Source organism: Manis pentadactyla, chromosome 11, assembly GCF_030020395.1.
Source record: "Manis pentadactyla isolate mManPen7 chromosome 11, mManPen7.hap1, whole genome shotgun sequence".
NCBI lineage: Eukaryota > Metazoa > Chordata > Mammalia > Pholidota > Manidae > Manis > Manis pentadactyla.
The window spans coordinates 11,419,333-11,434,614 of NC_080029.1; the positions used below are offsets into that span (position 1 = coordinate 11,419,333).

The 15,282-nt window shown below is 58.4% G+C and overlaps 1 protein-coding gene across 3 annotated transcripts in view; it reads left to right on the forward strand.

Annotated features, from left to right (window-relative positions):
* Positions 1 to 10,005, forward strand: part of ITPK1 (inositol-tetrakisphosphate 1-kinase) — a 158,953-nt gene extending 148,948 nt beyond the window's left edge. For all 3 annotated transcript variants that reach the window (XM_057488194.1, XM_057488193.1, XM_036882087.2), the window contains 3 exons: positions 341 to 408; positions 5,164 to 5,326; positions 9,542 to 10,005. In XM_057488194.1, the coding sequence (XP_057344177.1) occupies positions 341 to 408; positions 5,164 to 5,326; positions 9,542 to 9,900 (590 nt within the window). In that variant the 3' untranslated portion in view covers positions 9,901 to 10,005. The remainder of the gene's footprint in view (positions 1 to 340; positions 409 to 5,163; positions 5,327 to 9,541) is intronic.
* Positions 10,006 to 15,282: the final 5,277 nt, after the last annotated feature.

Sequence of the window (15,282 nt, forward strand, 5' to 3'; positions counted from 1 at the left end):
GCCACATCCATAAGACATGCTAGACACTTCAGGAATGGGGAAAACCAGACGTGATCCTCTGAGATGGGAGCAGAGGTAAGCTCATTAAACCGGTTGTTTTTATATGGGAAGAAGAGTTGAAAAAGGAACCCAGATCGAGCATGTGTCTGTCCGTGGTGTAGCGTCTCCTTGGGTGATGGGGGCGCCCAGCTGGCTGGGGCTCCATGTGGCTGCTGCTGGATGCTGAGCGGAAGGCCACCATTGCCCGTGGCTGGGCTGGTGCTGCCCCCTGGTGTCAGGTGGTGGAGTCGCCGTCCCTGCCTTGAGCTTCTAACTGTGGCCCCTTCCTTTGCTTTTTCAGATCGTGAGTCCATCTTCTTCAACAGCCACAACGTGTCGAAGCCAGAGTCATCATCCGTCCTGACCGCGGTATGTCCCTTTCGCTGTGGAGGCCTGGCGGGAGGCTGCCTTGCCCCAAGCCTGCGTGTGGGTCGCTGTGGGCCATGGGGCCCAGGCTCAGCTCCCAGCGGAGCAGGGTGGGAGGCACCTCTGCCTCCATGCCAGGGGCCCGGGAGCTTCCAGAGACCCCTCTTCCTGGCTTGCCTCTGGCCTTCATGCTGATGGCTGTCACAGCCATGCCTGCTCACCACTAGGTCGCTCCTTATGGAGGTTTTCTGACTTGTCTCCTCACGTGAGGAAGACCCCCAAGTCCTGAGGACTTTGGAAACCTGCTCTCTGATCTGCCTTTTTCCTAATGTACAAAACACCATCTCCATTTTCCTTTTGCTTTCCTTGTCCATGTAAGTCCAGGATGGCGTTTGTAAGGAGCCTGCTCTTCTGTGGGTGCTGGGGTGCTTCACAGTGTGGCGGGGGCTTAGGGCTGCTATTCAGTGAATGTTGCTGTGTGTTGGGTTCCAGCCCAGATGCCCGGTGGCCTCACAGCCAGGCCTGGAAACAAGCCTTGCAGGGGTGGGATGCCAGCTCCGTTTTCCTGAGGGGGAGGCTAAGTTCATCGAGGTTAAGGAAATTCTCCAAACTCAGAGGGCTGTTCACTCGGCAGAGCTGGGATATGCTCCCAGATTGGTCTGTTTGAAAGCCAGGTCCTTCCAGAAATTGAGGTTTTCTTATCTCGCTGGTGACTAGAGAGAAACCATTGCCCAGAGCAGGTAGTTAGAAATTGCCACAGGGCCAGCCTTTGCTCCCAGCCTAAGTCTTGGGAGCCAGTGGCCTCTGCCACCACTTCCCCTGTGCTTGGAGCCCTGTGCATGGTGTCCCACTCCCAAGTCACCTGTCCTGGGCCCATCTTAACCTGCAGATCCACAACAGACCCCTCTTCCTGGGTCTCACTCCCCTGTTTCATGTGGAGAGCCTGCACTTGTCCTGATTACCTCCTGCCACCCACCCAAACTACCTATCCACTTTCTGTTTGTTTCTGGTTCCTTTGAGGAGCCAGCTGTGTGTTGAGGGTTCAGCAGAGCACAGGCGGGCAGGGACCTGGCAGGAATACCACCCTCCCTTGGGATATTGATAGACGTTCCCTAGGAGTAAGTTCTGTGGTCAGGGAAGCTTGGGGAACGGCTAGATCTTAAACAGGGCCTCTTGGTGCCTTGCTGGGCACACCGTGAGATGAAAGTAAGTGTTCTGGGCAAGAAAAGGGTTCCTGGCCTTCTAAGCCTCAGAGTCCCTAGGCCAGCTCAGTTCTGAGGGGCTTCTTGCCTGCAAGGCCCTCAGAACTTGTGTGGCCAGTGACTGTCGGTGGAGCCAGCATTCCACTGACCTCCTGAGAAGCTGTCCCTACCCACCACCTTGTGCGGTGTGGCCCTCGTGACCACTGGGGCTGGTAGCTGACGCCAGGGCACCCCTGTGAGGGCCGTAAGCAGAGACCTACCCGGAAGCGACCTCCTTGGGTAATCACCTGGCTATCACTTGGTCTATTCTTTTCATCTGTAAAATGGGAAAAGGTCAGCCTAGAGATATTTCTGGGACCTTCTCTCCACCCGTAGTGTCCACTGTCGTCTTCCTCCCCTTAGCTCCTGACTGAATTCAGGGATCCCCCAGGACTGAAAGTGTGGGACAATAGAAGAGGGAAGTGCAGCCAGCCATCCCCTTTCCCTCTGGGACAAGAGCCCTTCCTGCGCCCTTGCAGGCTGGCCTGACACCGGCAGCTCCCATCCAGACACACACTTACTCTCCTCCTGCCCATGGTGGGGCCCACAACGGGGTGGGGTCCCTGCCCTCCCTCCCCTGCTGGGTGTCCCTGGGGTGGACCTGGTCCCACAGACAACCTGCAGGCCCCGAACACTGGTATAGGGTTTTGGCTAAGAGTGTGGACACTCTCGGGACTGTCTGAGGTGAGACCCAAGCTCCAAGCATTCCAGTTGTGTGGCCTTCGGGGAGTTACACTGCCTCTCTGAGCCTCAGTTTCCCCATCCTGCTCTGTGGAGCGGCCATGGGGTTCAGGGAGTTCCTGAATGAAAGGCTGCCAGGACAGTGCAGGTGGGGCAGTCAGTTGTGATGGGTGACGAGGGTGAGTGGGGTGAGCCACAGGGGCATCTCACCTCCATCGCCACCTTGGCTTCCAGAACATCATTGTATTTACATCCTTTGTGTTTACAATCCATGAGTGGAATTTCTATGACTTTGTCTTGTCCTGGGATGGCAATTTAGTGTCAGATAATTGAACAGCTTCAGAAGGGTTTCTGAGATTCCTTAGCTAAATTGAGCAGCGTGGCACAAGACTTTGTAATAACACAGCAACCGTGGCCCCCTTTCAGCTGGGCCTGTGCTGTGAGCCTTAAACATTAGCTCTTCGATCCTCACCACAGTCCCACAGTGTGGGGATTTTTATTACCCCATTTATTGGGGTGAGAGAATGAGACCCCAAAGGGTACACTAAGCTCAGGGTGGGGAAGGTCAGCGGAGGCATCCACCTGGGTCTCTCTGGCTCAGGGAGGGCCCGGAACTGCAGGCCCAGTGGCCAAGCTGCTGCAGGGCTGACCCTCTGACCCCTGACTCTCCCTGGTGGCGGTCGCCTGTCCAGGCTCAGGCAGGTACTAAGTGACGCTGAGAAAGTGCTTCCCCAGATTGGATGCCAGGGCAGCGGGTCGCAGGCCTCCATGACCCTCCCTGTCAAGTGAGCCCGCGTGAGTGGCTTTCACCGTGGAGCCCAGACGGTGTCTAAGTTGGGGGTCCCCACTCTGCACATGTCTGGAAGCTCCCCGTTGGCCATGTTGGCTCCCTGTGTTGGCGTCATGGCCGTTTGTCCTTGGCACCCAGGGCTCTGGCCCTGGCCTTCCTGACTCAGCTTCACTTTTTTTTCAAATTGAGGTGAAATTCACATAATACACAATTAGCTATTTTAAAGTGAACAGTTCAGTGACCTTAAGTCTCTTCGCAGTGTTGTGCCATCACCACCTCTGTCTCGTTGCAGAACATTTCCATCACCCTGAAAGGAAGCTCTGTCCCCACTAAGCAGGTGTCCATTCCTTCCAGCCCCTGGCAACCGCCGGTCTGTCCCCCACCTCTGTGGACTCACCTCTGCTGTACCTTCCACGTTAACGGAATCATACACTGTGTGACCCGTTGTGTCCTGTTTTTTTCACTTCACCTGATGTTTCAGGGTCCATCCACATTGTACCATTCTCTCCCATTGTGTATGTGGCACCAATTGTTTATCCATTCATGTGCTGATGGGCATTTGGGTTATTTCCTCCTTTTGGCCCTTGTGAATACTGCTGCCATGAAGGCTGGCATATAAATACCTATTTTCAGTCTTTTGGGGACGTACCCAGGAATGGAATTGCTGGGTCGTACAGTAGGTCTCTGTTGCACTTTTGACCCAGCTTCCCTTTATTTCTGATGGGTCAGCCACTCTTCTTCCCCCCGGTCGGAACCCCGGGACTCCAGCATTTACCGAGCACCTGCTGTGAGCCTCCTCCGACTGACGGAGGGGTAACTGGTGCTGTGCCTGCCCGAGCCCGCACGGAGCACCTCCTCTCACCAGCCGTGTGCTGCTCCCCTCGTATCGATTTCCCCCTGACTCCCCCACAGCAGTCTGGGATGGAGGTTCCTTGGTTCCATTTTGCATATAAGCAAATTGAGGCACAAGGAGCCCAAGTACTTTTCCATGAGACCACAGAGCTAGGAAGTCACTGCCAGGGTCCATATCCAGGCCCCTCTGGCCCCGAAACCTTACCAGGGCAACATTCTGCTCCTCAGAGGCCCTGGCCAGGGGCTGGTCCTGAGCCCATGAAGATTTGTGTGTCTGTCCCAGGGCAGCTGTGACTAGAGCAGAAAATAAGCGCAGGGGGGAGGGCTGTGCGAAGGGACATTCCCACAGGGGCTTCGCTGAAGCCGAGCTCACACCCCGGGAGTCGGACAGGAGCAGCAGCGTCACTGGTCTGGGGTGGCCCGCTTGGCGTGTGTGAGTTGGTGTAGAAACACCACCGCTAGCTGCTCGGGAAGGGAGATCAGTGAGCCCCGCCCAGGAGCCCCGCCACCCCCAAGTGAAGGCCGGTCCACAGAGCCGTCCACCTCAGGGCCTCCGGGCTCTGGAGGTGGGGGCGGGGGTGAGCATGGGGACACCGACCAGAGATCCCTGCAGCCCACTCCTGCCTCACCGATCGGCCCTCACCAGTCTCCTGTAGGAGCCTCCGCGCCTCCACTTCCACTGCGCCTGGCCCGGCACCCTCCCTTCTCCGCCCCTGCCAGTCCTCCCCGCCTCCAAGGTCCGGCTGGTCACATGCAGCAAGGTCACATGCTGCCTGCCCCATGACATCCTCAGGGGTTCACAAGAGGCTCCTTCTCCTTCCCCTGCTGTGGAGAGAGTCAGGGGTTTAGAGGCTAACAAATGGGTGCAGATCCAGCCCTGTGCTTTTGTGCTGAGTGAACCTGGACAGCCCCTGACCCTCTCAGAACTTCAGGTTCCCTGGGTGTAAAAGGCTGATAATAGTGCCCACCCCCCAGGTCATTAGGAGGACTAGAGGGGTAACATGCTCTGTACACCCAGTACTTGCCCATCCGCAGGACTTGGGAAATGGTTATCCGCAGGCCACTGTGGCGGGTCTGTCCTGCCTCCTTGCCTGAGGGTAAGGCCAGCCCTAGGGCACTTCACATGGGGGTCTCAGTGTGTGGCGTGGCTTCGCACTACCCCACCTATGGCCTGACTCCTGTGTGTATCAACAGCTGGACAAGATCGAGGGCGTGTTCGCGCGGCCAAGCGATGAGGTCATCCGGGAGCTCTCCCGGGCCCTGCGGCAGGCGCTGGGTGTCTCTCTCTTCGGGATCGACATCATCATCAACAACCAGACAGGGCAGCATGCTGTCATCGACATCAACGCCTTCCCCGGTGAGTGGCAGGGCTGGGGGCTTCAGGTGACAGGGCGGGTGAACTGGGTTGACCAGCTCCGTCCCTAACTGCCTGTGGTGCCCGGGATAAATGCAGCCCCTTCCAGACCTTAGCCCCACCTACAAAATGGGTGTCCAGGGTGTGGTGAGGTGCTAACGGTCCGCACATCCAGCCAGTGAGAGCGCCAGGCATGTGGTGGGCCACACTTCACATGCTCTTTCCCCTTCCTCTTCCGTCACTGCACCATCAGCATTAGCCTTTTTGGCCAAACCTCAGCCAATCCCCGGGTCCTTACTGATCTAAAGAGCTGAAAGGATGCCTGAGGGAACACAAGACCCCCAGCTGACCTGTCGCAACCTGAGGCCCCCAGAGAGGGAGGAATTGGCCCAGGTCACATTGCGGGTGGGTGGCAGGACTCTGCTCCTTCCCGCTGAGCCCTGGCGCCGTGGACAGGCCCCGAGCCAGCCAGCTCCGCGTAGCTGCAGCGCCTGCTCCCTGCTGGAGCAGAGGTGGAAGCGCATGCCGGGCCCTCAGGGCTGCTGGTACCACCGGCTTTGCCCTGCCCGCCTCAGGTCTCAACTCGGTGAGGGGCTCACCACCGTCCATGGGGCTGTTAGCCTGCGGGGGCGATGGTGGTGACATACCCAGCTGGCATTCCCCGGGACGAGCCCCCCTTCCCAGGAGCACGCCGAGGCTGAGTGACTCCTCGCCCTCCCGGCAGGCCCTCTTACCTTTATCAAGTACTGGCTGTAGGCGTAAAGCCAGCGTCATTGCTCAGTGGGTGTAAAAGGGTTCAGGGAACCAGTTCCTGCCCTCAAGGAGCCCATGCTTGGCACGTGGGGACTGCTCGGTGGCATTTGCAGGCTGCAGGATAAGCCCTCCTGCATGGGGTGCGGAGCATGACTGCAGGGCTGTGCGGCTCACAGGTACCAGGCCCTGGGCTGGGTGCTGGGTGTGTGTCCCCCCTGCACTCCAGAGAGGATGTAAGCCAGGCCTGGCCAGTGTCACACTTCACAGCCAAGGAAACCGAGGTGCGGAGAAGGCCTCTGGCACCCTCAGTCATTCAGGGCACATGGGCCAAGGGCCATGGCATGTCCTGGCTGATCAGACCCAGGTACAGGTGAGCGTGGCTGCCAGGGCCCTCAGAGGGCATGGTGCCCAGGGGCTCCTTGAGGCAGTGACCTGAGAGCTGAGCCCATCAGGACAGGAAGGAGCCCCCTGCTAAAGCACCCCAGGCAGGGTAGCGTGGAGGCCCAGGGCCCTGAGGCCTGGATCACAGCTGGAGCAGCAGGGGGCAGGCTGGGGCAAGCAGGTCAGAGCAGAGCCCAGCACGCAGGGAAAGGGAGTGGCAATCGAGCTGTTTTCTCGTATAGCAAGTCAGACCCACTGGGACATTGGCCTGTTTTTCTCCAGTTGCCCTGGGTGCAGCCTGGATGGGGAGTTGGGTCTTGATGAGCCAGTGTGGCAGAATGAGAGCCAAGGGAATTGAGGGCACATCAGGGGAACAGTCGTACTAAATCGGATGATCCAAAGCAGGGAGGACGTGGGGGTGCTGCTGGTGAGTCAGGGCACTGGAGGGACAGGGCTGTCAGGGCAGTTCCAGGAGGATGGGTGCGAGGTGGGGAGAATGAGGCGCTGTGGTTGAGCTTTGCATTTGTGCAGGGTCCAGAATCATCCTCTCCCAGTACTATAGCTGTGTGGATGGGGTGTCCTGGGTGTTGAGAGGAGGGACTGTCATTGTGAACCACCGTGACAGCAAGGCTTCTTCCATGGAAGCCAAGGGAAGGGCCCCCGAGGCAGGCCTGGGTGCCGAGGGGTTTCCGAGGCAGCAGGGCGATGAGGCCGAGCTCGGCAGAGATAGCACGAGGGGGCCGATGCCGGCTGCAGGCCCGTGGGGGGTGCGTACAGCCCAGGGCCGCAGAGGAGGCGTCCAGGAGGCAGAGCCCACGGCCACAGCCACTCCCTGGATTCTCCCAGCCTGGTTTGTGAGCCTGGGCTAGGACTCCCGTGGGGCCCAGCCTGGGGAGTGGGCCTGTTCCCCTGGCTGCCTTGGGGTGCTGGGTGTCCAGTTGTGCCCCGTCAGAGGGGCGGCATGTGGGGCCGTGTCCAGGACTGGCAGCGTCTGCCATGCAGCAGCACAGCGCACGAAATACTGTTAGCACGTCACCTGTGGGGACATGGGGACGGGCTGGGTCACTTATCCAAGATCACATGGCCACCGAGTTGTAGAACCGGGATCAGGGCCTTGCATTCCTGCCCAAGAGGCTTCCTGCCTCTCAGCTCGAGTGGTGGATTCAAGTCCTGACAGCTCTTACAGTCTGAGGGTACTAGCCCCTCAGTGGGATGGCGTCGGTGTTCACTTGAGCACAGCAGGAATCACATTCCCTGCCTCACAGAGACAGAGAGGCTGGCGTCCGCACAGTGCGAGGTCACGCCTCAGTCTGCTCTCCCCAGATGCCAGAGCGGCCCACATGGCTTCTCCCTGGCATCCAGGTCACCCCTGCCTCCACACCACCCAGGGGGCACGTACCCCCTGCCCTAGGCCTCTTCTGGGGCAGCAGAGTGGTGGCTGAGGAAACTGCTGTGTTCCTTGGTGGTGACCTGACATGGCCCTCCAGCTCTCCTCCCGCTGCTGTGCATACCTGCTGGTGGTCCCCGAGTGCCCGGGTGCCCCTGCCCTTCCTCTGCAGCCTCAGGGCTGAAAGAAGCCCCCAGTCCTAGGGGTACCCATACCACATGGTATTCAGGCTCAGCAGCACTGACGGGCCTGGTTCAGATCCCAGCTCCACCATTGTAGCGGCTGTGTGTCCTTAGTAAAGGGGGGATGGTCCTGGGGCCCCCTGCCTGGGGGCTGCCCAGACGCCGTGAGCTGGGAACACAAAGTGTGGGCCCCGGGCCAGCGCTTGTGAGCCTGGATAAGCAGCAGCCATGGCCACCGTCACCATCTTCACCCTCATGGGGACCAGTCGCATGTCCTGTTGGCGGTCCTCTGTCTTTGAGCCAGTCACTGAACCCTCCGGCCTGTTGCCTCGTCTGCAGTGGGGACAGAGAGCTGCGGCATTGCAGCAGTGGGTCTGCTTCAGTGGGAGCGCCGTGCGTGCCAGCTCACTCATCCGTCTTTCCACTCTGGGCACCCCTGCATCTCCCCTCAGCCTCCAGCTCTCAAACCTCAGCAGTTTGCTGAATGAGTGCGTGTGAGAACAAGCGAGGTGCCCAGCCGGCTTTCCTGTAAAAGGAAGTGCATCTGCCTGGTTCTGAACCCTCCCTGTCACCCAGCTCATGCCCCCGACTCCTGAGGACCGGTTTGCTGACATGTGCATTTGAGCCTGTTGGAAAGTGCGTCCTCCAGGCAGGGGCCCGGCAGTTCCTGTTCAGGAGACACAGGCCCGCTTGTTGGGGGACAGGTGGGCGTGCAGCGGCCTTGTTGGCAGTGCCCAGTCTCTGTCTGTCAGCTTTGATGCTCAGACCATGGGCACAGAGGGCCTCCTGGCAGGTATGGGCGGGAGGAAGGAAGCAGAGCCGATTCCAGGAGCTGCTGTTGATCAGCATTACCCCCAGTCCAGCCCCTCGTGCGCACCGCAGCCTCCCCTGGGACTTCTCAGTTTACACCTGGGGAGCCCGGTGCTGTTTTTGATTCATGATGTGAGCAGTGACCTTGGTAGTGCCACCTCCAGCAATGCCACGTTCCATGTGGCCTCAGGCCATGTGGCGTGGGTAATGAAATGAGATGCTGAAGCTGTGCCCAAGGGGGACAGGGCCACAGGGCTTTTTCCCATCCTCTTAAGGTCTACAGCTTGTCACTGGGGACAGCTGAATTCAAGGACCACCCCTTGGGGCCACACACATCCACCTTTGAATCCAGGCTGTGTGGCTTCACTCAGCCCCCTCCCCCACTAAGCCTCGGTTTCCTCTGTAAGTGGTATCATGACAGCACCCACTTTGGGTCCTGCCTGGAGGACGCACATTCCAACAGGCTCAAATGCACATGTCAGCAAACCGGTCCTCAGGAGTCGTGGGCATGAGCTGGGTGACAGGGAGGGTTCAGAAACAGGCAGATGCGTTTCCTTTTACAGGAAAGCCGGCTGGGCACCTCGCTTGTTCTCACGTGTACTCATTCAGCCCTTAGTGCCCTTGCGCCCTCCACTGCCCCCACCCCCAGAGCCCGCCTCCCCCTCCCCCTGCTGAGGCCCTGTGCTGTCTGTCTCTCTCCTCCAGGCTACGAGGGTGTAAGCGAGTTCTTCACGGACCTCCTGAACCACATTGCCACCATCCTGCAGGGCCAGAGTGCAGCCACGGCAGCTGCAGGGGATGTGGCCCCACTAAGGCACAGCAGGCTCCTTGCGGAGCAGGCGGGCAGCCTGGCAGGCGAGCGGACATGCGGCGCTGGCCCTGGCTGCTGTGTCAGCACAATGGGCCGGGACACACCCTGGATGGCGGAGGCCGACGCTGGCGGCGTGGGTGCGGGTGGCACCACCAAGCTGCCACACCAGAGACTTGGCTGCACCGCCGCTGTGTCACCCAGCTTCCAGCAGCATTGTGTGGCCTCGCTGGCCACTAAGGCCTCCTCCCAGTAGCTATGGAGCCCAGGACCCGGAGGGGCGGCGTGGGCCGCGGAGCACACCTGCTGGGTGAGCAGCTCCCAGTGGGGACGCTACTACTAAGAATTCCCAACCATCTGATCCTTTTTGTTTTTTTTTTTAATTTTTAACCTGATTTTCTGATGATCTGAATGAGGGGTGGGTGGGGGAACGTGGAAGAGATCCCCAAGTGGTCCAGCCTTGCAGAAAAGGGCCATCCCGCCTAATACCTGCTGTGCAGATCTCTTCACTGAGTTTACACATGCTTGTGTTTTCAACACTAGGTCTGAATGTGAGGTGGGGCGTGCGTGTGTGTGACTGCCGTGCGTGTGTGAGTGCGTGTGCATATCCACATCTGTTCGTCTGGATGGCTTGCTGTGAACCCGGCCTCAGGGAGCCTGGAGGGGGCCGCGCTGGCCAGGCTGTCGGCAGCTGAGCAGAGCCAACGAACAGTTGCCTGGCTCACTCTCCTCCAAGCGCCCACACCCAGGCCTGGCCCTGTGCGTTTCCCCCGCTGCTGGCTGCCTCCGCAGCTCTGTGAGGAGTGGGGCCTGAAGACCCGCCCCAGGGTGCCGCTGCACCTACTGGAAGCGGGAGCCAGAGGAGGCGAGAAGCCGCAGCTGCGTTTCCCTGGCAGGGGCCAGGGTAAGGGGGTGTATTCCTAGCAGGGCATCTGGGCTGCGGTCTACTTGCTGCCCTCATGAAGGGGAAAGAGAAGAAGGCCTCCCGGGGAGGCCAAGGCCTCGTAGGCCGCCTCTCTCCACGTCCAGTAACCCAACACGTGTCCCACACAGCCCTGCAAGGAGGCCTTCCTAGCTGACCAAGCACTGCTGCTCCCAGGACCCAAGAGGAGGCTGCCTGACTGGGAGGCCCTGGGCAGATCCCGCCTGCACCAAGGATTTGTGCTGTTTCTTTGGGCAAGTCGTTCCAAGAGTCCCCGGGCCTCCAGCGTGCCCTCATTTCTGACGGCTACGAGGAGACCAGAGGACACTGAAGTGTGGGCTTGATGCCCTTGCCCCTGCAGTGCAGCCTGCTTTTCCACCAAGTCGGCCCAGATGAGCCTCCCCTCGGCATGGAGGCAATTTGGGGCTCTCTTCTCGGGCAGCAGGAGGCTGTCCATATTCTTCACTCCTGTTCACACCTGCCCAGTTCCTGCTTCCCAGCTGGCCTGATCCAGCCCTTCCATGTCCACTGCGAGCCCCAAGCACTGCACCAGGTGGGCGCGAGGGAGCTGCAGCCCCAGAGGACATGCTGCCCCTCCTGCATTAGTCACCCCCGGCCCTGATGGCAGCAGACAGACCACTGACTGATCATACTAGATCCCACGGCCCAGGCGGGCTGACATCCCCCTCTGCAGAGAAAGGGCCCAGTGAGGCGCTTTGTCAGTCGGACAGTGTGAGCCCTGGGCAAGATGCAAAGGACCCTGAGTGTGTCTTAATTTAAGATATCGGTTCACTTTGAGAAAGAAAGAAAGGCCTCTGGACCGTCCTGTGTGGTCCTGGAAGGGTGCCCCAAGAGAGTCTGCTGACTGGGTGCTCGGAGGTACCTTCAGTCCCGCCCACCTTGGAGAAGAAAGGGCCGTGTGGTAACTGCTATGAAGCAGCACCAGGCCTGGGGTGAGGTGGGCCCATCAGACCTGCCCAGCTCTCCTGGACACTGTGGGCCTGCCGACTGCCGCGTTTACACGACTTGAGTGTTGAATCCTGATTATAATGTCTGTACTGTGCCTTTCCTAGGCTACCCTGAGTCCCGGGGAAGCAGGAAAGCGTGGCTGGCCTCTTGCACTGCTTTGTCTCCAAAATAAACTACTGAAATCAAACTGCGTTTCACAATGTGTTTACAAAATGTCCCTGAAAGTTTCTGTCATTCTTCCTGTCTCTGAATAAAACAGCTTTGCGTTTTTGAATGAAATTCCAGTCCAGGTCTGCCTCAAGATCAGTGGGGAGTACAGTGTCCCTGATGCCAGGCTGGGGCCCCAGACCCTGTCGTGTCCCCATGTAATACATGTCACCCTCAGGCTCACACCTTAGCATCCTGGGCCCAGATACCGAGTAACTTCCAGTGACGTCGTGTTCTCCACTGGCTCTGTTGTGAGCAGCGAGCAGGGTGGTGGTTTTCTGGGAGTGGAAACCAAGGGGCGGGGTTTGGCATCGTAAAGGCCCTGGAGCCACTGGGTGGCACAGGATCATGTGCAGGCCTCGCCTCGCCCCCCTCCTGGCTAGTGGGCATCCAGCAGCGGCTCCTCTGGCCAGCTGAGAGCTGTGCCAGGGAACGTGAGTGAGGAGAGGCACCGAGCAGCCTTGAGGCACTGTTGAGTGGCCCCTGCCCGTTTGAGTCCTGGAACAATGTCCCTGGAGTTGATTTCCCCTCAGGCCTTGTCGCTGATCTTGGCTTTCTGCTTCCCGATTGGAGTCTCGAGAAACGGCAGGGCCCGTGGGAAGGGTCTGCTGTGTGCAGGTGTGGGCCGTGGGGTTGGCCCCGCCTGTCTCCCAGGAGCATTTAGCACTCTCACTCCCAAGCTTGTTGGCCAGTCGGTGGCATGTTGGGGTCTGTGGCCCTGCAGCATTTATCTTGCTGGTGGTCAGTGGCTGGGACCGCTGAAGGCACTCCTGACTCTGTAGGCTCCAGGAGCGAGTATTTTGACTGAGGCCTTGGGTATGTTCAGAGGGTCAATTGTGAGATGGCTGCTGTGGGCACCCTGGAGTAGAGAGCCAGCTCTCCCTGCGGACGCTTTGATTAATGCGATGCCGTAGCCATTCAGCCCCACTGAGTGCAGACGCCGCATGTCCACCCAGGAGAGTGCAGGGGATCCGTGTAGGGTCCTCGCCTTTGGCATCATGGAGGGTCTGGATTTGCAGTGCCTGATGGATTGGGTGGGGCCTGAAGCCACGCAGCCTCACCTCCAGGAAGCAGACCCAGCCTAAGTTCCCAAGGAGTTCTGTGGAGCATCTTTTAAGTGGGCCTTCCAGTACCTTCATCCTTCAGTGAAGGTGAAAACAACCTCGAAAATAATTCCTCTCTTCCCAGAGGACTGCCAAGTGGGCTTTGGGGAAGGCTGGTGAACCCTGGCCAGAAGCTGTCGTTTTCAAGCCAACTGGGAAAAGTGGCTGTTGTCTGCCAGGCAGGTACTCTGAGACCAGGGGGGCTGTGTCCGGGCTGTGTCCTTGTCCTAGCCTAGAGGATGGACCCTCAGCTCACGCACACACGCCGGCCACGGGCCACAAAGAGCCACTGCATGGCTTCATTGATGTCCTTGGGGGTTGCACCCACATTCTCCTGTGTCCCTAGAAAGCGGCCACTCACCCAGCCAGATCCCCAACAGCACCTCTCCCTTAGGCCACAGGTCAAGGGCCTTGAGCTCCCAAGACCTTGAGTTGGGTGCTGGCTGTCCTGAAAGCACTTCCCTCCACGTGGCTTGCCCCGAGACAGAGAAGTGCATCTGTTCTCGACAAAGCTTCTGGGCTCCTACCTCCAGTCAGCTGGCCAGGCACCGATGCCACCCATGTCCCCCTGGCTGCGCCTGAGCCTGAGTCTGAGATGATGCGGCCAGGGCCTCTGGACAGGCAACTCTCCCTGGGCCCCACCCTCGGTGACAAAGGGCATGTGCCTCTGCCCCTTCTCTGTGCAGCACTGCCACTGTGATCCTGGAGGGGACCCCTGCCCCTGCCCCACCCCACTGTTCAGAGCAGAGCTGTTACTATGGAATAGCCTGGGCCTCTTCCTTCTGGGTCTGGGTCTGCCCAGGCCACCTGGGGCCTTTTCCAGAAATGGTTCCATTTCCTCTTTACCTCCACAGTTGTCAGTGACCTGGCAACTTGGAGGGGGGGGTGTCCCTTTCCCACAGCCTGACTACCCTCTTCTTCCAGGGCTGTGTGTGGGCTCACACCTCTCTGAAACTTGCTGTTTCTCCAAAAGCTTCCTGCATAGTGATTTCACCAGGACAGTGGCCTTTCCCGTTTTTAGTACTGACCCCTGTGCTGTGTGACAAATGCTGTTTGCTTCAGTTTCGTCCATGAGTAGTGGTTACCAGAACCCCAGAGTGGCTTGTACTTAGTTTATATACATACATGTATATAATGTTTATAAATACTACATATATAAAATCATGGCTTCTGTAACCAAGAATCTTTCTCCACTGGCTCTTTCGATCTGGCTGTGTGTGTGCTCCCAGTGAGGATGACAGTGTAGGTGACTCATCCTTGGGATGGGTTATTTCAGGGACAAGATGTCCCCGTGTTCCCTTTGTTTGCTATCTAGTGTTGCTAGTGGATGTTTTTGTATCGGACCAACTAGTGGGATACAGTTAGCGTCATGTTTATTATATCTGTAACTGCTGAGGGTAGAGGGCAAACTTTTGTCTCTTTGAAACGTATTAAAATAAGCACCTTTTGGCACCAGCTCTGTGGAGGGTGTTCGTCCGTGCTTTGGGGGGCAGACAGCAGCAGCACGGACAGTCCCCCTGCCAGCCTCACGGGAGAGGCTGACTTGCCCAGACCCTTCCAATAACTCATTCTAATGATTCCCTGTTCCAGGCTGCCAGGGCCCCTCAGGTCCTCACCCGACCCTGATTTAAGTATTATCTTCATTTTATAGATGAGGAAAGAGGCTCTGAGAGGGCCAGAACACTTGCCCACACTCTCTGACTCCTTAAAGTCAGGGCTTGGCAGGCCATCTCTGCACTCCCAGGCCTATGGGGCCTAAAGCAGCCACTTGCAAATCTTTGAATGGCTGAATGGTTGGCCCTGGTATTTAGCTGGTCTATTCTGTTCACATAATCCCTCCGTCTCCATGGTTCAGCATTTCGGGTGTCACCCCTGCCTGTGACTGATGTGTTATTTCACCTTCTGAGCCTGTTTCCTTGTTTTCTAACCTGAGGCAGAGCTGCTTGCTCTGCGGAGCTGTTAGATGTGCGAGAACCTAAGACGCCCAAGTCTTGTGCACACCCAGGTCAAAGGGGCTGGCAGATTGATGCGGAGGGGGCCTGCAGCTCACATCCCTAGCTCAGGAAGTCCAAAGCTGGTCCGGGGCCTGTGGCCTTGGTGGTAGGCACGAGCCTGGGGCTGTCAAGGTCTCTACCTAGTGCCACAGAGAGCAGAAGATGTTTCCAAACTGGCCCCAGCTCAGGTGTGGCTGGGAGATGGAGAAGAGGAGGCAACTTTGCTTGTGTTCCTTGATCCCTATACACACGGAGGCAGGTATCAGCATCCCCATTTTACAGATGAGGGAACATGCTCAGGGGGGCAAAGTCGTTTTCCCACAATCCTACGGCTAGGATCTGGGAAGTGGGCCCAAAAGGGGCTGCCCAGAAGGACTGAACCTCCCCCTGTTCCTCTGCCCAAATCCAAGCCATCCGACCCCCACTCTGAGTCAAGAAAGAGG